General features: G+C 45.4%; 1 protein-coding gene across 1 annotated transcript in view; it reads left to right on the top strand.

Annotated features, from left to right (window-relative positions):
- The window catches only part of AMN (amnion associated transmembrane protein), a gene marked incomplete at its 3' end in the record, with an annotated part of 102,411 nt that overhangs the window by 76,516 nt on the left and 4,112 nt on the right, over positions 1–21,783 (top strand). Inside the window, exons 5-10 of the mRNA XM_082242677.1 lie at positions 1,185–1,420; positions 12,682–12,819; positions 12,936–13,044; positions 17,181–17,263; positions 19,239–19,425; positions 20,451–20,622. Coding sequence (XP_082098803.1) covers positions 1,185–1,420; positions 12,682–12,819; positions 12,936–13,044; positions 17,181–17,263; positions 19,239–19,425; positions 20,451–20,622 — 925 coding nt within the window. The remainder of the gene's footprint in view (positions 1–1,184; positions 1,421–12,681; positions 12,820–12,935; positions 13,045–17,180; positions 17,264–19,238; positions 19,426–20,450; positions 20,623–21,783) is intronic.

Genomic DNA, 21,783 nt, shown 5'->3' with positions numbered 1-21,783 from the left:
GCACCCACCTCTCTGTTTTTTTTTCTTTGACACTAACTGTAGTGCCTATGCAGAGAAGGGGTTTATTAGACATGTGCGGTTCGTTTCATTCCGAATCGAAACTCGGACAAATTTTTTGTTATTTGGATGTATGCGAGTTTCCAAATTACACTATTAACAAAATTCAAATTCGATAAAATTTTCTAATAGAATTCGAATTGTTTTCAAAGCAAAATTGCAAAGAGAATACAATAGAATAGAAAATAAAGGAATAGAATTGAAAAGAAAATAATAGAATTGAAAAGAAATGAATAGAAAATAAAAGAATAGAATATAAAAGAGTAAAACAGAATAGAAAACAAAAGAATAGAATGTCATTGAGTAGAACAAAATAGAAAAGAAAAGAATATAAAATATTAGAGTAAAGCAGAACAAAATAGAACAGAAAATAAAGGAATAGAATAAAATAGAAGATAACCATCTTCTAAAATTCGATTTTCAAGTAGAATAAATTTGAATAGAAAATAATAGAATAAAATAGAAAGAATATAACCACCTTCCTAAATTTGAATAGAAAATAAAATAATAGAATAGAATAAAAAGAATATGACCATCTTCCAAATTTCAAATTTGAATAGAAAAGAATAGATTAGAAAAAAATGATGGAATAGAAAGAATATGACCATCTTTAAAAATTTGAAAATCGAATAGAATATATTCGATTACCAATTCAATTTGAGTTTGAATGGAAATGTGTTCAATTTGAAAGAATTCAGAAAGTTCAAATTGGTTCGAATTAGAATAAACAAAATTAATTCCGAAAACGAAGTAAACAAATTTAACCAAATTTATGTAGATAAGGAATTGAAACGAAACAAATATTTTGGTTCTGTACATGTCTAGGGTTTACATGAGCCAGGACTGCCCATAGGCGGTGCCAAGTTTTTTTTTTTTTTCTACCTAGTGTCCTACTCCTGTAGGTGGCGCTATAACCTTATGGTCGAGATTAGAAGAAGCTGCGTCCATAAATGAATTCAGAGAAAGGGAATTTAAGGTGAGTAACAGAAAATCAATGTTTTACCTAAAATTTGGTGCCATTGCTCTTTTTCCCATTTGGGAAGCGGGGGATACTCTCCCCCCCCCCCCCCCTGGAGGTAAGCGGGTGGTAATGTCTGGTCTCACTCTCAGTCTCTCTTCCTGTCTAGGCTCCCTTATAAACTTTGGTGATGTTGATCACTACCAATGGTTCGATCCAACCTTCTGGCAGTCCGCCGTCTCCATTGATGATCTGGAAAATGAAAAACTTCTCTTCAATGTGGACTCTGAGGGCGTCCCGTGTCAGCACGACGATGTCATCTTTTCCTCTGATACATCCTTCCGGGTCCAAGTCCAGCTAACGGCGTCCGAAATCCAGCTGACGAGCGTGTCTGTCCTGGGGCGGGTATGTTCATTCCATTAATGGATTTATTTTGGAGACAACACTGAACTGAAGCTTGCAGTACGTTACATTCTGATTGTTTAATCTCCTTCAGATGTAGTGCTGTGGTGGGAACATGCACAAAAAATTGCATCCTTTGCTGACACCCAGAAACGCGTTGCCCTTTAGCATTAAGCCTTCCTTCACACATTTGTGGTGCGGGAAACTCAGCGATCCCTGCGCATCTCCCACACAGCATTGCAATCGCACTGTGTCTGTCATCGGCTGTTGGTGTCAATACAAAGTTAACAACCCGGAAGCATTGCAGTTGCCCACACCGGATTGCATGGTACAAAACGACCATGTGATGCGGTTGCAGTGTGGCTCCAAAAAAAAGCTGCCTGCAATTTTTTGGTGCGATGCAATGAATGGGATCAAATTGCACCGCACTGAATTGCATGTGAATTGCTCAAGAATGTGGTGCAGTTCCTATGTGAATAACATGCAAGTTGTAGTGTGAACCGGGGGTAATTCTTAAGAGCACCCCAACGCATCCGCAAACACGAGAGTCAAACCCCATAGTGCCGCGGCACCTTGTGGTTCAGCGGCACCATGTGATTCATAGCTCAATTTTCTGGATTGGGGACTGTCCCCTGCATCGCTAATTCCTCCTGTATTGTATTGTAACTGTATTGTCTTCCCTCATATTGTAAAGCTCTGCGCAAACTGTTGGCGCTATATAAATCCTGTATAATAATATAATAATATTTTCTCATAGGTAGGGCAGCCCATTAAAGTGAATAGACTGCCCTACACATGACATGGGGGGATTGCACATAAATGGCGTGGAATTGCGTGCACGCTGGGTCGCACCATACTGAACCTAGACTAAAGTTGATGGTACAGAGATTGTACGTTGAGATTGTAGTGTGTATGGTGAGGTTTAGGGGCTCGTTCACGCCAGGTGTGGTGCGAGAACGCGTATAAAATGCCACATTTTCCCACACCACACAAAAACGCGCAGCCTTTTGCAGGTGCCATTTATTTTTATTGGCTACCCCACGCATCTAGCAAACGCGTGCATGTTCAAGCCCATTAACATTCTCAATACCAAGCGTTTTGATGTGCCGCAATTTTTTAAATTTTGCTTGCACGCTTTTTTGTGCATTTCAAACCCCAGAGGGCGGTCAGTTGAAATGAATGGGCTGCCCTAAAGCATGACGCCGGGGCCCTTAGACTTATTGGACGTGTCAGAAGCAGGCCTGAAGTAAATAGGAAATGTACAAACTTTTTTTAAAAATTTTTTTTTTTACTTTTTATTTACTGTTTCACATATATTAGATTAAAGACTAATTAATTACTTGCCAACCGCAGATATACTGTGGCAGGCTGGCTCGGCTGCACGAAACGATGTATGGGTACATCGGTTCGCGGGAGCGCTCCAAGTGACGAGTGCGTGTCGCCAGAAGCGTGCGCCCGCCCCCCCCTAGGCAGCGGGATGCCGATCTACAGAACCAGCGGCCGCGATTGCCGCCAGGCACCCATGATCGTTCCCCGCTGGCAGAGAAGGACAGTCTGCTGTTGTAAACACAGCTGACCGTTCTTCTCTCTGGAATGAACACAGAGCGCCTGTGATACTCCTATTTAGGATCACAGGTCTCTGTGATCATTTGACAAGCCCATTCCCCCTCACAGTTAGAAAACACTCCCCTAGGCTCACACTTAACCCTTTGATCACCACTGGGTTAACCCCTTCCCTGCCAGTGTCATTATTACAGTAACAGTGCACATTTTTAGCACCGATTGCTGTAGTAATGTCATTGGTCCCCCCAAAAAGTGTCAAAAATGTCAGTTAGGGGTCCGATTTGTCCGGCGTAATGTCGCAGTCCCACTAAAAATCGCTGATCGCCACCATTACTAGTAAAAAATATAAATAAATAAAAATGACAAATCTTTCCCCTAGTTTGTAGACTGTGCAATCCAATCAAAATACACTTATTGGGAATTTTTTTTTACCAAAAATAAGTAGCAGAATACAAATTGGCCTAAAAGGGTGAAAAAATTGTGATTTAAAAAAAAAAAAAAAAAATTATTGGAAATGTCATATAGCAGAATGTGAAAAATAGTTTTTTTTTCAGAATTGTCGTTCTTTTTTTGTTTATAGCTCGAAAAATAAAAATTGTAGAGGTGATCAAATACCACCAAAAGAAAGCTCTATATGTGGGGAAAAAAGGACATCAAATTTTTTTTGGGTACAGCATTACAGGCCCGCGCAATTGCCTGTTAAAGTAACGCAGTGCCGAATCGCAAAAAAAAAAGCCTGGTCATTAAGGGGGAAAAACCTTCCGGCCCAGAAGTGGTTAAACACTAAATATTATTATGTAGTAAGAAAAGCAAAACACAGGTGATAATTTTGCAGCATGCATACAATAAAGAGACCCTGTCACTAAATTAAATAATTGCAGGTAAAAGTGCTGCAAAATCGGATTTTTGGAATATTTTTTTGTTGCAGTGTTTTCCTTTTTTTCATAAACAATTTTTTATTCACTTTTTATATGCTTCTGAAATTAGAAAATTTGACCTCTCCAGGAAGAGTCAATTTCCCAGCACAGCCACCTCTGTCCTTGACTAGTATATACTTTTCTTCTTCTGGGAGTGTATAATGACTGTCTGTGCTGGCCCAGCTCCTCCCTTTATCTTCCCTACAGAACCTTCATGCTGCCGCTGGAGGAACAATGGGAATTAGGGTGTCAGCGCTGAGTCTGCGGCAGCTGCTGACATCACATCCAAGATGGCGGCACCCAGCAGCAGTCTCCGGGTACTTTGGATGTCTACACAAGGGGGGATTTTACAGGTAAATGACATGAATAAAATTTTACATGCACATATAATCTTAGGCCATCATTCGCATCTAATGTAGTGGAAATTCGAGTCCCTGACTGCGAATTTGTGTGCGCGATTTTGCATGTCGCACATAGGTGAATGGGCTGCCCTATGTGCGTCTGGTCTGTCGAGCAAAAGAAGCTCATCCGCTGATGAGCTTCACGCAATTTTTAAATGTGCATTTTTTGTTTCATTCTGTTACGTGACAATTGCGACAAAATCGCACTGTGTTTGGGGTGCCGGTAAGAATAATACCACCCAAAAGCATGGCACACAGTTTGCTGCGATTTGGAATTATGGGCAAAATTGCCACGATTCTTCCCGAGGGTTCCAAATCACCAAGTGTGAATGGGGCCTTAGGGGAAGATAGCGGTCTGTGACAGGGACTCTTTAAAGACCTAAAGCTCTTATGCACATCTGTGCAATGCAAGTGCAAAATCATGCACACTAGTGAACAACCAATATCGTTTTTTAGTTGCCAATACCGATATTTTGGCCATCGCTATCGGCCGATATTTTGAACATTTAAAGTTTTGCAAAATAAACACAATTTTCGACACAAATCTGTTACTGTAGCCTTTGGTGGGTGGGTGGCTGGCACTTTGTGGTGGGTGGCTGGCATCCTGTGGTGGGTGGCTGGATGGCTGACTGGCACCACTTGGTGGGTGGGTGGCTGGCTGGCACCCTGTGGTGGCTGGCTGACACCCTGTGGTGGGTGGATGGCTGGCTGGCACCCTGTAGTGGGTGGGTGTCTGGCTGGCACTCTGTGGTGGGTGGCTGGCTGACTGGCACCCTTTGGTGGGTGGGTGGGTGGCTGGCACCCTGTGGTGGCTGGCTGGCACCCTTTGATGGCTGGCTGGCTGGCACCCTGTGGTGAGTGGCTGGCTGGCACCCTGTGGTGGGTGGCTGGCTGGCACCCTGTGGTGGATGGCTGACTGGCACCACTTGGTGGATGGGTGGCTGGCTGGCACCCTGTGGTGGCTGGCTGACACCCTGTGGTGGGTGGATGGCTGGCTGGCACCCTGTAGTGGGTGGGTGTCTGGCTGGCACTCTGTGGTGGGTGGCTGGCTGGCTGACTGGCACCCTTTGGTGGGTGGGTGGATGGCTGGCACCCTGTGGTGGCTGGCTGGCACCCTGTGGTGGGTGGCTGGCTGGCACCCTGTGGTGGGTGGCTGGCTGGCACACTTTGGTGGGTGGCTGGCTGGCACCCTTTGGTGGGTGGCTGGCTGGTACAGGCCCAGGACTTGTGGCTGGCTGGTACAGGCCTGTGGGTGTGGGGGTGGCTGACTGGCTGGCACGGGGCAGCTGTGGGTGGGTGTATGTATGTGGCGGCTGTGTTAAACACACTGTATGCACTGTACACTCACTGTCCCGAGACTCCCCAACTCCAGACGAGGCTGAGGGAGGCAGCCTAAGAAGGCAGAGGCTGTCCCAGTGTGCGGAGGCGCCTGGCGCAACATACACAATGACTTCACGACAATATCGCCAATATCGGTAACCTCCGGGGCCGATTCCGATATATCGGGGAAAGTGCATATTGGCCCTCGATATATCGGCATTGCCGATAATCGTTCGATCCCTAATGCACACAGAGAACACTTCTTTGGGAGAAAAGCTGCTGACTGCTTTTAAAAAATACTAGCTGCCTGGCTGTCATTTACTCTGTCACTGATATGAAAGAAAATAAGGAACTTTGCCTTGTCTCTTCCTTTCCTAATCAGCTTCTGCAATGGGTCGCAAAATATTCAAGCCGGGGACTGACATTTGCAGAAGAGGCCAGCAGCAGCATCTGCTCTATGGGGGGTGATTTACTAAGGTAAATAGACTCTGCACGATGAGCAGAAGCTCTGCTGACTTCCATCAGCCAATCATGTGCAAGCAAAAATGCTGTTTTTTTTATTTTTTATTTTCCTTGCATGTGATTGGGTATTCCTCTGCAAAGTGAAGCTTTACCTCATTTACTAATCTCTGGAGCAACTGCATTTGCACAGTGTAAGTGCACTTTGCAAGGTGCACAGCCTATTTACCTTAGTAAATCGACCCCAATGTGTCTACATTTTCAGGAACCTACCATTCAGTGCCTGTAGAGGGCGCACAGACACCACTCTGAACACTGAGCAGCTTGGATTGAGTGAAAGTGTAAAAGAAGATTGCCTGTCCTTCTGCTTGCTCCACCAATAGCAAAACTTCCAGGAGTGTGGGATTGCCTTGTCCCCCCTCTGTGCGTGTTAAGGGTTAATACGGGCATCCTAGAGGTAACCTGTCAAATGCCTTTGAAAGCGATCTACCGCGGATTACTTTTCAGAGGGGCGGCAATGACAGCCTCAAGTGTAAACGAGCCCTAAGACAACGCACATTCACTGCAGCGTGCCGCAAAACTTTTGTGACACATCCAATTTTTAGTACATTTTGGTGAGTCGGAAGCTCACTGATTTCAATAGGCTGCTTTAAATCTTGACATACAGAGCGTTATGCCCTTGGCGTTTCTGGATAGATTTGCTAATGGGTTCGATTTAGAGACCTGAACAGCTCTGTTATTGGACAACAAGGGTGTTAAAGGGGCTGTCACCCAAAACTGGTATTTCATTTTATTTTTTTAAACTGTCATATCTGCTGTGTCCACTAGGAGGAGCCCACACCATCCTTGCTGGATTTCACATGTGTTTTTTTTATCGATTATGAGAATTATTATTATACAGGATTTATATAGTGCCAACAGTTTACGCAGCACTTTACAACATGAGGGTAGACTACAACTACAATACACTTTATTACAGAAGAAATCAGAGGACCCTGCTCATTAGAGCTTACAGTCTAAGAGGGAGGGTCAAGAGATACAAGAGACTAACTGTGGGGGATGGGCTGATGGAGAAAATAAGTGTACATTTGTTAGGTGGGTGCCAGATAAGCTTCTCTGAAGAGACGTGTTTTCAGGGATCGAAGTAGGAGATAGTCGGACAGGTTGGGGTAGAGCATTCCAGAGGATGGGAGAGGCTCTGGAGAAGTCCTGGAGGATAGCATGGGATGAGGGGACAAGGGAGCTGGAGAGCAGGAGGTCTTGGGAGGAACGAAGAGAACAATTTGGTTGGTATTTTGAAACCAGGTTAGTGACGTAGCTTGGGGCCGAGTTGTGGATAACTTTGTAAGTTATTGTTAGTATCTTGAATTGAATTTGTTGGTTGAGTGGCAGCCAATGGAAGAATTGGAAGAGCGGGGTAGCAGACGCAGAGCAGTTTGTAAGGTGGATGAGCCTGGCAGCAGTGTTCATGATGGACTGAAGGTGGGGATAGCCTAAGCCAACGAGGAGGGAGTTGCAGTAATCAAGACAAGAGATGACCAGGGAGCAGGGCTGGCCCAAGACATTGTGCTGCCTGGGTCCAAAAATAAAAAGGTGCCCCGCCCCCCAAACAAAAAAAAATCACGCCCACCAAAAGGCCCCCACATCCATTATTTTATATCATAATAATAAAAACTAAAATAAAAATTTATCAGGGAGTCAGATTTAAATGCAACAGCACCTTGTCTATATGCAAAATTATATGACATACCACATGTTACCGCTTCCCCATCTTGGCACCTTAGGGCATCCAAGGGTGCAGTGTGTGTCAGCACAGTGGGCCCCCCCCCCCCCCCACCCCCACCCCTACCCCTCAGGGCCTGTGTGCAGTGAACACATTGCTCCCATGGATAATATGCAATTAGGATAGGGCTGTATAGGGGCAGGCTATGGCAGTATAGGGGCAGGATAGGGTAGTAAAGGGGCATGCTAGGGCAGTATGGGGGCAGGCTATGGCAGTATAGGGGCAGGATAGGGTAGTAAAGGGGCATGCTGGGGCAGTATAGGGGCACGCTATGGCAGTATAGGGGCAGGCTAGGGTAGTATAGGGGCAGGGTAGGCCAGTAAAAGTGCAGGCTAGGGCAGTATGGGGGCAGGCTAGGGCAGTATAGGGGCAGTATAGGGGCAGCTAGGGCAGTATAGGGGCAGGCTAGAGCAGTATGGGGCAGGTGAGGGTAGTATAGGGGCAGCTAGGGCAGTATAGGAGCAGGCTAGGGCAGTATAGGGGCAGGCTAGGGCAGGTTAGGGTAGTATAGGGACAGGATAGGGTAGTATAGGGGCAGGCTAAGGTATTGGTAGAAGCAGAGCTCTTCATGTGTGCTTGGATGTTTAACAGCCAGTGTTAGACTATGTGCGAGCACCCTTGCGCCCGACAACTGAGTATGTGTGTTGAGGGTAGCAGAGCAGCCTTTTTACAGGGCAGCTGTGTGGCCGCCCTGAGTGGCAGACAAAACTGCTGGATAAAAAATCTTGGGCGTCAATTTGCCGCCCCTCTCAAGGTCCTGCCTGGGTCCAATGGATCTAGCGGGACCCATGGTAGAGCCGGCCCTGCCAGGGAGTGGATTAGAAGCTTTGGTGGAGTCATTGGTTAGGAAGGAGCATATTTTGGAGATGTTGCGGAGGTTGAGGCGGCAAGCTTTGGACAGTGATTGGATGTGGGGATGAAAGGACAGTTCAGAGTCCAGGATTACACCTAGGACCTTGGCATGGGGGATGGGTTGATAGTTGAGCCATTGATTTTGACAGAGAAATCCAGGAAAGGGGCACGTGGGGGAGGAAATATCATGAGCTCGGTTTTGGATATGTAATGGGAAGAACTGAGTCACATAAAGGTGGGTGGGAACACCCAAAATTTCCTAGACTTGGAAATTGTGGCAGGGAGAGCCCACTGCTGGGGTATCCAAGACCAGGGGCTGACTCAGACCAGCAGGCTCCACCTGTAATCAAAAAGTTTATTTTGGATGGACTGACCCTTTAAGAGCGCCATTCTTATACAAGTGTGAATAAGCTGCATGGCTGTCACAGCATGCTGGGTTCCATCCATCTCATTATTCCGTCTGGTAGTCATTGATGTCACATGACAACCTGCGCCGACTTGTCCGCTCGCTGTCTGGTGACTCACAATAAGCGGCGTCCCAGCACACCTCTCAGGTTTCTGGGCGTTCCCCTCGTCATGTAGGATTTAATTAAGTATCTGATTTCTCCTGCTGATACAATAACACATTCTTGTTTTGTTCACAATCTCCTTCCCGGAGGTATGCACACGTGCCACAGTTTCCAGGCTGTGATGCCAACCACCCAGCGCCAGTGCCCTTTTGCAAATTATGGGGGGATCTTTTAGGTCCAACTCCAGGTTCTGCCCCCCATTGTATAATTTTGCACATTATAAAACATCTAGTAATGCAGGGACAGCTCTATATTGAAGATCAGTATTGCAGCCTTGCACCTGCATTTTTTTTATTTTTTGACACTTGTTGGGGGTTTAGTTTTTTGTTTTACAAAGTTTAGCCTGAGGTTAGGCATTAAGGCAGATCACCCATGCCAAGGCACCACAACGAAAACCATACCTGCACCATTCTTGCAGCAGTGCACCACCATATGCAATATGTATCTAGTTGTGAGCTGCAGCGTGGGTGCATTGCCAGTTACTGTTTTGTGCATTAGGTTGCCATTTTTGGGTCCACACAAAGGGGGTGTATTTAGAAAAAATAAAAAACATAGGTTTTCATCTATCCAAACTGCATTTAAATGCGTTCTGTGCAAATGAGGCAGATTGAATGTTCTCTGGTTATATTCTCTGCAGATAAAATGTGTGAATGGGGGGTGAAATACTTCATTATGACCACTAGATGGTGGTGTCCTAAGAAATCAGTATGCTCATTAGCTCCATCTAGTGGCCATAATGTCACTATTTTCCCCATTCACACAGTTGAATGGCAGAGTATTAATATAGCCACGAGAATGTTTGATTTTGCACTGTTCACACAGAACATGCAGTTTCCATAGATAAACAGCTTTGTGAGTTTTTTTGGCATTAGACAAATCTCAGGTGCCATGGCGACTAGAAATTAGGTCCTGGTGCCTGGGCTTTTGTCAGCCCATTTACTGTTACAGGGATACACAATTTGTATTGCCCAACGCCCGGGACATACAGTTCTGGGCACCAGGCAGGTAGTTTTTTTCTACATTTATCCCAGCTGCAGGAAATGAGCAGTGCTAACTTGTCAGCTGGAAGCATTTGGGCGGCTCCACTGCGGCCAGATTGCTTGCAAGCACGTGGGGAAAAGTGCCCCTCCCCAAGTGCATGCCCCCTGCTATGTATCCTGGGCAGTGGTGGGATTCAAAAATTTTAGTAACCAGTTCCGACTTTCAATGCACAGTGACCGGCGTGCCCCCTTTGAATGCAGAATGACCAGCGTGCCCCCTTTCAATGCACAGTGACAAGCATGCCCCCCTTTCAATGCACAGTGACCAGCGTGCCCCCTTCAATGCTCAGTGACCAGCATGCCCCCTTTAATGCACAGTGACCAGCTTGCCCCCTTTCAATGCAGAATGACCAGTGTGCCCCCTTTCAATGCAGAATGACCAGCGTGCCCCCTTTCAATGCACAGTGACCAGCGTGCCCCCCTTTTAATGCACAGTGACCAGCGTGCCCCCCTTTCAATGCACAGTGACCAGCGTGCCCCCCTTTCAATGCAGAGAGACCAGCGTGCCCCCCCCTTTCAATGCAGAGAGACCAGCGTGCCCCTCTTTCAATGCAGAGAGACCAGTGTGCCCCTCTTTCAATGCACAGTGACCAGCGTGCCCCCCTTTCAATGCACAGTGACCAGCATGCCCCCTTTCAACACAGAGAGAACAGCGTGCCTCCTTTCAATGCACAGATCATCGTGCTCGTGCCGTGCCCCCTTTCAATGTAGAAACTAGCGTGCAGCATGCCCCCTTCAATGCAGAGATCATCATTCGTGCCCCCTTCAATGCAGAGTTAATCATTCGTGCCCCCTTTCAATGCAGTCTGCAGAGACCAGCGTGCTGCGTGCCCCCTTCAATGCAGAAATCATTGTGCCCCCTTCAATGCAGAGTTCATCATTCATGCCCCCTTTCAATGCAGTCTGCAGAGACCAGCGTGCCGTGTGCCCCCTTCATGCAGAAATCATCATGCCCCCTTCAATGCAGAGTGAACAGCGTGCCAAGTTGCCAAGCCCCCCAGACCACTGCACTTGACTTACCTTACTAGCGGCTTCTTCTCTTCAGTCCCCGCGTTTCCACTCTCCTCGAGTCCTCTCCCGCGTCCCGCCTCCTCCTCGAGTCTCGACTAATGGCATTGGCCTGTCTGGGAGGCGGCGGCCTGAAGGAGAAGGGGTGACGTCACTGGTTGCTAGACGCTAAGCGGCTCTAGCCTAGCAACCAGTGACTGTGTGTGGGCTCCGGCCGTCTCCCTGCAGAGAGACAGCGCCGACAGAGAGCAGCAGCGGTCAGCGGATCAGGACAGATGTTCAAACTCACAACTGAGTTTGAACATCTGTCCTGATTCGATGACCGCTGCTGCTCTCAGGTGCCGGTTCTGCGAACTTGAAGAAATTTAGTAACCGGTTCCATAGAACCGGTGCGAACCGGCTGAATCCCACCACTGATCCTGGGCCATCTGTGGGCCCTTGACCATCATAGAAGGTGCCACCAGGTAGAGGGGAGGGAGGAGAGCAGACACATACGTTCTCCTCGCCTTCTTGTTGCTGACCCGGAAGTGACGTGTATGATGTAACTTCCGGGTTCCTGTTGACGGTTTCCCCTGCATTATATTCAGTGGAGCACAGGAAAGACAGACCCTGCATGTCTCATTAAAGAGAACCTCTCTCAAAAAAATCCTCACATAGGGGACGTTTTGTTCTCTATGTGATACAAAAAAAAATATTTTTTTTAATTATTAAAAATTAAAGCTACACCCAAGCACATAAAATCCCCCCAAATGGCCTGTTCATGAAGGGGGGTAAACCTTCCGGGGCTGAAGGGGTTAAAGCGTCACCTTTGCACAGGCATGCACAATTGTAAAGCGTAACATGTTTGGTATCTTTTTACTCGGCCTAACATCATCTTTTATATTTCAATAATAAATGGGTTATGTATTGTGTTTTTTTTGCATTAAAACTCAAAAAAGTGTATTTAAAAAAAGAATTGCTTTTGAAAAACCGCTGTGCAAATACCATGTAACATGAAAAATTGCAAAACCCAGCAACTATATATATTTTACAGATGAATAACTCCAGAGTACCATCTCTAAAATATATAAAGGGTTTGGGGGTTCTAAGAAATTTTCAAGCAAAAAATACTGATACATGTAAACAAAAAGAGCCAGAAGTAGTTGAGGCAATTTCCATTGATACCAAGCATTGGCAGGCGATCCAACCCTCTGATGCCCTTCCATGTACGTTGTTGGTTTTGGATGGAGTGGGCATGTAAAGGTTTTTTTTTTTTTTAATAAAATATCAATATTAGTTTTTTTACCTTAAGGTTACTTTCAAACTATTTGGTATAATAATAACCAAACAAATTTCTCTTTATGGAAACGTAGAAATTCAGCACCAGGGCGGAGTTTGGCGAATACCTGGCGTCACACACAGGGAGGCTGCAGTTCCCGGGTCCGGCGCAGCCGCAAGTCACCAACACAAAATGCATGGACAGAACTGGCTGCTTGTGTGGCAATGACAGGGTGAGGAAATTTATATTATGAACTATGTGTGCTTGAAAAGACCCTGCAATTCCTGTTACTAAGCTGATGCCAAAAAAAATACAAATTTAGATTTTTTTTTTCTTTCATTTTAAAAGGTGCAGCAAGAAATATGTTCAACTTTGCTGCAGCACTCGGGGAACAAATGCCCTGAAGTGTCCTGCGCCAATCCTCTCAAGCCGATTGGACATTGCTGCGGTGTTTGCGGTAGGTGGTCCTACAGCATCTTAATGGAAACCATAAAGTAAATCTGCAGTTATGTTTATTATTTTAAATATCTATCCATCTATCTATCTATTCTATTCTGATTTATCTATCTATAGATCAATTCTATCTATCTATCTATCTATCTATCTATCTATCTATCTATCTATCTATCTATCTATCTATCTATCTAATAACATAAGAATATCATCAAAAAGTTAATTTATTTCAGTAATTCAATTTAGAAAGTGAAGCTCATATATTTTATATAGATGCGTTGCACACACAGTGATTTATTTCAAGCATTTCTTTCTTTCAATTTTGTCCAAAGTCAGTGCTGCCCTCTACCAGGAAAGTCTAGAGCACTTCATTCTTCCCTCTGCTGACCAGCTTTATGGAGATGCTGATTTCATTTTCCAGCAGGACTTGGCACCGCCCACACCGCCAAAAGTACCAATACCTGGTTTAACCACTTAAGGACCGGAAAGTTTTACCCCCTTAATGACCAGGCCATTTTTTTGCGATTCAGCACTGCATTATTTTAACTGACAATTGCGCGGTTGTGCGACACTGTACCCAAATAAAATTGATGCCCTTTTCCCCCACAAGTAGAGCTTTCTTTCCTGTGCGATTTTTAATTTTTGCACTATAAACAAAAAAAGGCGACAATTTTGAAAAAAAAAATAAAAAAATAAAAACAATATATTTTACTTTCTGCTACATAACATTCCCAATAAATAAAAAAAAATTAAAAATTATTTCATTTTCATCATTTTAGGCCAATTTGTATTCTGCTACATATTTTTGGCAAAAAAATCCCAATAAGTTTATATTGATTGGTTTGCGCAAAAGTTATCGCCTACAAACTAGGGGAAAGATTTATGTCATTTTTATTTAATTTCTTTTTTTTTTTTTTACTAGTAATAGCGGCGATCAGCGATGTTTTTTAGCGGGATAGCCCTGTGTTGATTGCTGACAGAACAACGGTCTGCCGATGTTCTGTCTTTCCGGGGAGTGATTAGCTACTATGTCAGTGGCAGTTAGTTCATATTCAGTGGCAGTTAGTGTCAGATTGCCCACCTCACTATCACAGTCCCACTACAAAGTAGCTAATCACTCCCCGGCCAGCCGGGGAGTGATTAGCTACTTTATAGTGGGACTGTGATAGTGAGGTGGGCAATCTGACACTAACTGCCACTGAATATGGACTGACTAACTGCCACTGACCTCATCAGTGACACTAATACAGTGATCAGTGCTAATAATATACACTGTCACTGTACTAATAACACTGGCTGGGAGGGGGTTAACATCTCGGGTAATCAAGAGGTTAAATACTAAAGATCTCTCTGTTTCTTAACCGTGCTTTTCAAGGATAAGAAACAGAGATAATTCCCTCTGTACACAGCCCTTTGTTGATCGTTAACACAGAGGTCTGGGCTGTGATTGGACATGGCTGATCAGCAGGTCACAGCCATGAATCCGTGCCTGAGACCTGCTGACAGACTCCCTCTGTATACAATCAGAGCTGGGTGTCGGAGCGCATGCACACACCCTAAATCTGGAATAGACAGCAACATACCAGTACGTTTTGCCTGTGCAGGCCGCTCATCCACAGTACTTTGCAGGCGGTCAGCAAGAGGTTAACCTCTTGCCGACCACCCACTGCAGTATTACTGCGGCAGGGCGGCTCGGCTGCGCAAAATCACGAAGATCTACGTGATTTTGTTCACGAGGTCTCGGCGGCGCATGCGCGTCGCCAGAGCCACGCTCCTGCTGTGTTTGGACACAGCATGAGGGGGGCCACGGGAGGAGTGGCAGTGATTGCCGCCAACCTCCCGCGATCATCAGATAAACCGACAGAAGACCCGCCTGCTTATGTAAACAAAGCAGGCGAGTCTTCTGTCACACAGGCAGGGAGAGATCAGCAGTTTCACCTAAGCTACAACCCCGATCTCTCTGTGCCTCTCACAGAACCCTTCCCCCACACAGTCAGTAAGCATATTTAGGCATTCATTAACCCCTTTTGATCACCCCCAGTGTTAACCCCTTCCCTGCCAGTGTCATTTATACAGTAAAAGTGCATATTATTTAGCACTGATTACTGAATTAATGTCACTGGTCCCCAAAAAGAGTAAAAAATGTCAGGTAGGGGCCGCAATGTCGCAGTCCTGCTAAAAATCACAGATCGCCGCCATTACTAATAAAAATAAATAAAAATTCAAAAAAATCTATCCCGTAGTATGAAAACGCTATAACTTTTGCGCAAACCAATTAAAATACGCTTTTTGGGATTTTTTTTTTTTTTACCAAAAATATGTAGCAGAATACAAATTGGCCTAAACTGAAAAAAAAATTAGATTTTTTGATTTTTTTTTTTTTTGGGAATGTTTTATAGCAGAAAGTAAAAAAAATATATGGCTTTTTTTTTTTTTCAAAATTGTTGCTATTTTTTTGTTTATAGCGCAGAATCTAAAAACCTGCAGAGGTGATCAAATACCACCAAAAGAAAGCTCTATTTGTGGGAAAAAAAATGACATAATTGTATTTGGGTACAGAGTCGCGCGACCGCGCAATCTTTCATTAAAGTAATGCAGTGCCGAATCACAAAAAAAATGGCCTGGTCATTAAGGGGGTAAAATCTTCAGGAGCTGAAGTGCTTAAAGCAACCCCATTCTTTGGTCAATGTTTACTGCTGCCAAATTTGACTTATTCAACTGTTAGGGTATGCCCATTGACTTGCGTTGATCTGCATTTAGCAAAGCAGGCTCAAAGGAAGGGCACTTTGGGGTTAATCATATAAAGCCTAATAGGCTGTTCGTTTTGCAAAGGAAGTTGCACTTTGGGGTTAATCAAAGGAAGTTGCACTTTCCAAAGAAGTTTTCCTTAGAGCTTAGTAATGCGGTGAAATGTCATTTTGCAAAGAATACCCAATCGTGTGCAAGATATTTTTTTGCAAAAAAGCCCTTTTTGCTTGTACCTTATTTGATGATGGAAGTCAGCAGAGCTTCATCTCATTTATTAGGCTCTGGGGAAAAGTCCCTTGCAAAGTGCAACTTTACTTGCAATGTGAAGAGTCTATTTGCGTTTAGTAAATCAACCCCATAAAGAACAATTGTTTTCTATGTGCCCTGTTTGCACCATAATGCTGCCTTGAGGTGCATTGCTGCACATCATCCTCCCGGTTAAAGCGGAGTTCCGGGCACAAAATCGACCTAATCGATTTTGTGCCTATCCGCTTGCTCTTCTTCACCTAAAAAGTAATTGGATAGTTAGGATTTTTTTTTTTTTTTTTACTCACCTTGTATTTGTAGAAAGAAATACTCACCTATTTTCCACTTCCTCCCTCTGTGGCCGCGGCCCGCGCCGTCACTTCCGGTTTGCAATGATTCCTGGGAGCTGAACGTCATCGCTCCCAGGAATCAATGCGACGGCACCGGCCCCGCTCGTCACTTCCGGTGCGGCGCCGCATTCCCTGCTAAACAGCTTCTGGGCATGCGGCGCCGCACCGGAATTGAAGAGAGGGGCCGGTGAAGGCGCATTCTGGGAGAAGAAGACGCGGAAGAGGACGCAGAAGAGGATCGCGCTGGCTTCAGCTGCCCACAACAGAGATGTACTAGCCCTGACTGTCCCGGGGGTATGTTCATTGAAAAAATGTTTTTGTGCCCGGAACTCCGCTTTAAAGTGTGCTCTGGTGCAAAGATTTGAATAAAGTGTAATTTTGTGACACTTAAAGTTCTGAAAAAGGAAAGCATACTACACATTGCACCATGCCTACACAACGCACACCGGCGTGCATGCCTTATGTGAAGTGTAACACATACCAGCTGGTGTGAGCGAGCCCTTAAACTCACTGGTGCTCTAGCCTGTCTCCAGAGACCCAATTATGTGCGCTGCCATCTTGCCGCTCACACAGCGTAGAGAAGGTGAAGCCAGGCTGTACACCACATGACACCTCGGCCTACAGTCACTGCTCTCTGCATGTCGGCAATCAGGAAGAAGTGATGAAAATTGGAATTTGCATATTGACAGAAGCAATGTTTAGTGTGCTTAGCCTGCATTTTTGGGGAAAGGAATAGGTTTTGAAACAGCTGATTCACATACTTTACAAGTAAAATCGTTTATTCTGTTGGATCCAGGTGCCATCATTTCACTGGAATACACGTCAGAATTTGACTTGGAGACTTACCGCAGCCGACTCATTCACAGCTTCCTCAGCCTGGTATAGTGTTGTAACTGATTTCTTTTAGCTCCTTTTAGCGTGCTCAGTTTAGAAAAAAAATATCTTTAGGGTGACCATAGACAGGACAAGGTCTCGCTATGGGTAACTATAGACAGGACAAGGTCTCGCTATGGGTGACCAAGACAGAACAAGGACTCGCTATTTATGGATGGCCAAAGACAGGGCAAGGTCTCGCTATGGGTGACCAAGGACAGGGCAAGGTCTCATTATGGTTTACCATAGACAGGACAAGGTCTCGCTTTGGGCAACCGTAGACAGGACAAGGTCTCCCTATGGGTGACTGTAGACAGGACAAGGACTCACTATGGGTGACCGTAGACAGAGCAAAGTTTCGCTTTGGGTGACCGTTGACAGGACAAAGTCTTGCAATGGGTGACCATAGGCAGGACAAAGTCTTGCTCTGGGTGACCATAGGCAGGACAAAGTCTCGCTCTGGGTGACCATAGGCAGGACAAGATCTCGCTATGGGTGACCATAGACAGGAAAAAGTCCTGCTATTGGTGAACAAGGACAAGACAACATCTCACTATGGGTGGCCATTGACAAGACAAGGTCTTGCTTTAGGTGACCATAGACAGAACAAGGACCCACTATGGATAACCATAGACTAGGCAAAGTCTCGCTGTGGGTGATTATAGACAGAACAAGGACCTGTAATGGATGATCAAAAACAGAGCAAGGTCTCTCTGTGGATGACCAAGGGCAGGGCAATGTCTCACTATGGGGGATCAAGGACAGGGCAATGTCCCACTATGGGTGACTATGGACAGGAAAAGGACTCGCTATGGATGACTATAGACCAGACAAAGAACTCACTATAGATGACTATAGACAGGGCAATATCTCGCTTTGGATGGCCGTAGACAGGGAAAAGTCTCGCTATGGGTGACCAAGGACAGGGCAATGTCTCACTATGGGCGACCATAGACAGGACAAGGTCTCACTATGGGAGACCATAGACAGGACAAGGTCTCACTATGGTCGACCATAGACAGGACAAGGACTCACTATGGGCGACCATAGACAGGACAAGGTCTCACTATGGGCGACCATAGACAGGACAAGGTCTCACTATGGGCGACCATAGACAGGACAAGGTCTCACTATGGGCGACCATAGACAGGCCAAGGACTCACTATGGGCGACCATAGACAGGCCAAGGACTCACTATGGGCGACCATAGACAGGACAAGGTCTCACTATGGGCGACCATAGACAGGACAAGGTCTCACTATGGGCGACCATAGACAGGCCAAGGACTCACTATGGGCGACCATAGACAGGACAAGGTCTCACTATGGGCGACCATAGACAGGACAAGGTCTCAGTATGGGCGACCATAGACAGGCCAATGACTCACTATGGGCGACCATAGACAGGACAAGGTCTCACTATGGGCGACCATAGACAGGACAAGGTCTCGCAATAGGCGACCGTAGACAGGACAAGGTGTAGCTATGGGCAACTGTAGACAGGGCATGGACTCTCTTTTGGTGACTGTAGACAGGGCAGCAACGTCCTGCTATGGGTAACCATAGACAGGACAAGGTCTCGCTCATGCACTCTGCTGTTGCTGCTTAGCAGAAACACAAGATCTCCATCTTCCTCTGTGACAGGTCTGCCTTGTTACATTGGCAGACCACCATTCTGCCTCTCCCCTGAATGATCCGCCGGTACCAGCGGACATCGCGTCCACTGAACCCGCTGATTGGCTCCCGCTATGGCCAATGATAGCAGGAGCGGGTTGTACAGGTATGTCGGTTTGCGCAGGAGGGCCGCCCTGCGGAAGTATATCTCCATGGGGAGGTCCTCAAGTGGTTAAGCATTAGGGTAGAACCCAAGGCTAGGGTTGAGAAAAAAAAAACATTCTGTTCCATTCTTGCACATCTACAATGGGATGGCCTTATAAAAAAAATCAAATAAAACTAAAGAGGTTCCGATGTTTTATCTACAGCCCAAATATTCCGAGGTGAAATTAGCAATTTCTAAAGTGCAGCCTTTAGCATCAGCAATTGGTGGAAAGTCTCTCAGCTCTGAGCCAAGGATTCAGGTTGTGTGCATTGATGAGAAGACTGGGTCGGATGCTGGAACGGACGCCCTGCAGCTAGGACGTGACATCATGGAAGACATTGAAAGTCATGGTAAGTGTGTAAGAAATGTTGCCTTCGAGCAGGGCTTCACATAAAACTCCTAAAACAGACCCTCCAAGATGCCCCACTCCATAAGGTACATCATACTCCACTTCTACCTCTAAAGCAGCCTTTTTCAACCAGGGTGCCTTGAGGTTTCTTCAGGGGTGCCTTGGTGAAATGCCTAAAAATTGTCCCTAAATTATATACAAGCCAGCAGGTGGATGAAATCTGTCCTTTAGTTACATAAAGCCACATGTTTTCATTGTGCACCATTATGACCGGATTTCTAACAACAGCCCTGATGGTCACAATGCCTCTCTTATAGACCACTAAAAAGACCATTAGTGCCATGCAGTTGGCTCTGCCAATAACCATTGGCTCCAGAATTATGCAGGCACCATCACATGTGAGGTCGATCAGCCACTGGTCAAGGAACCCTTAAACTCTGGAGGAACCCTAGGATTGTACTTATCTCTGGGTGAGAAAGGCTACTATAGATGGTCAACAGCTGGAGAAATATTTTTTTCTGCTTTACCCTCTTAGCATTTAAAAGCGGTGGTATGTCATAAAGAAATTATCCTTGAGGGCTGGAGAGGTGACTTTGGCTGGGAAGATGTCTTCAATCTCCTCTGCCCCAGTAAGCGCACTGCACAAAGTGAAAGGTTTCAGCAGGGGCTGATCTGGGGCCACCCTTTGTGAACTTAATTGTCATCTTTGAGCCAGCATCTCAGTCCAGGAAGTAGAGGGTGACTGTGGATGCCTGAACAAAGATGGCTCTGTCCTTTAGGAAAGAAAAAAAAAAACAGGTGAAGTCATTGTCCGAGGGAGAAGCGGGATCTCTGTGAGAGGTATTAAATTCCTGAAAACATTACACATTACTGACTGCGTGGTAGGTCCACTTGAGCTGCCCCCGTGAGAAACAGATTTTTAGCAGAAAATAGTGAACTGATAAATACTGTAATGGCCCATAGTAATACCTTTAAATGTATGTTTGAATTTTATGATGGCATACGTTTTTTTTTTTTTCAATACAGGCCAATCATTTGGCATTACAAAGGCAGAAATTGACACTTCCACTGGCGCCACTACCAGCACCCAGAAAGGATCTCTATCTACTCCCGGCATCATTGGAATAATCCTGGGTATCGTCCTTTTAGTATCATTGCTCGGCCTGGCCTACTACCTGTACAGGAAGGACGCCTTCAGGTAAATAGAGGGACTGATTACAGCTGTAGAGTTGGTCAGCCATGGTCTCCACGCAGCTTGCTCAGTATTTATCTCTTCGATATGGCTTTTCAGTCAAAAGCATAAAGTACCTAAAAAATATATATTTTTTTTTAAGAACTAAGGCCAGCGGTAAGAGGGTACAATGGTATTTGATCACCTGTGCAATTTTTTTGATCATGCGCTATAAAGAAAAAAAGAGCGACAATTTTGCAAAAATAACAATATTTTCACATTTTTTTATATGAAATTCCCAAAAAAAAAAAAAAGTAAAAATCAAAATTTTTTAACATTTTAGGCCAATTTGTTTTCTGCTACATATGTTTGGTAAAAAAAAAAATCACAAAAAGCGTATTTTGATTGGTTTGCGCAAAAGTTATTGCGTTTATTAACTAAGGGAAAGATTTTTGTCATTTTTATTGTGTTTTTTTTTTTTAACGAGTAATTGCAGCGATCTGCAAATTTTTTTGTGGGACTGCGACATTGCGGCGGACAGATCGGACCCTCGACTGACATTTTTGACACTTTTGGGGGTACCAGTGACATTACTACATAATCAGTGCTATACATATGCAGTTACTGTAAAAATGACACTGGCAGGGAAGGGGTTAACTTTATTGGAGAAGGAGGGGTTAACTTTATTGGAGAAGGAGGGGTTAAGTGTGTCCCTAGGGGCGTGCTTCTAACTGTGATTGGATGTGGCTTTTCATGTAACAGCAGAGATCTACAGTCCTACATAGCAGGACCGTATGATCTCTGCTGTTACACAGAGGAGAAAGACAGGCGGCTTTGTTTACATTAGCCGACTGCCTTTCTCCCGGTGTAACCGACGATTGCGAGTGAGCGGCGGACACCGGGTCCGCCGCTCACACGTGCGGGGGGGGGGGTCCGTGAGCGAGCGGGAGTGCGCCTCTGGTGGCGCTCGCTCGCTCCCTAGAGCCTCACAGGCTAGCGACGTAGTACTACGTCACTTTGCCTGCGAGGGGCTGACTGCCGACGTAGATAGTCGTTGGGCAGTCGGCAAGTGGTTAATCTGTGCCTTTTATATCTGCCTTGAATTCTGTATAAAAGATAACATTACTTTAGTATTCCTGCCAAATGTACTCACAATGTGAGTGCCGGTGTGCAAAATCTGATATGCAT

This window comes from Pelophylax lessonae (genome assembly GCF_965119305.1).
Source record: "Pelophylax lessonae genome assembly, chromosome: 13".
Classification (NCBI taxonomy): domain Eukaryota; kingdom Metazoa; phylum Chordata; class Amphibia; order Anura; family Ranidae; genus Pelophylax; species Pelophylax lessonae.
This window is presented reverse-complemented; position numbering and strand designations above follow the sequence as displayed.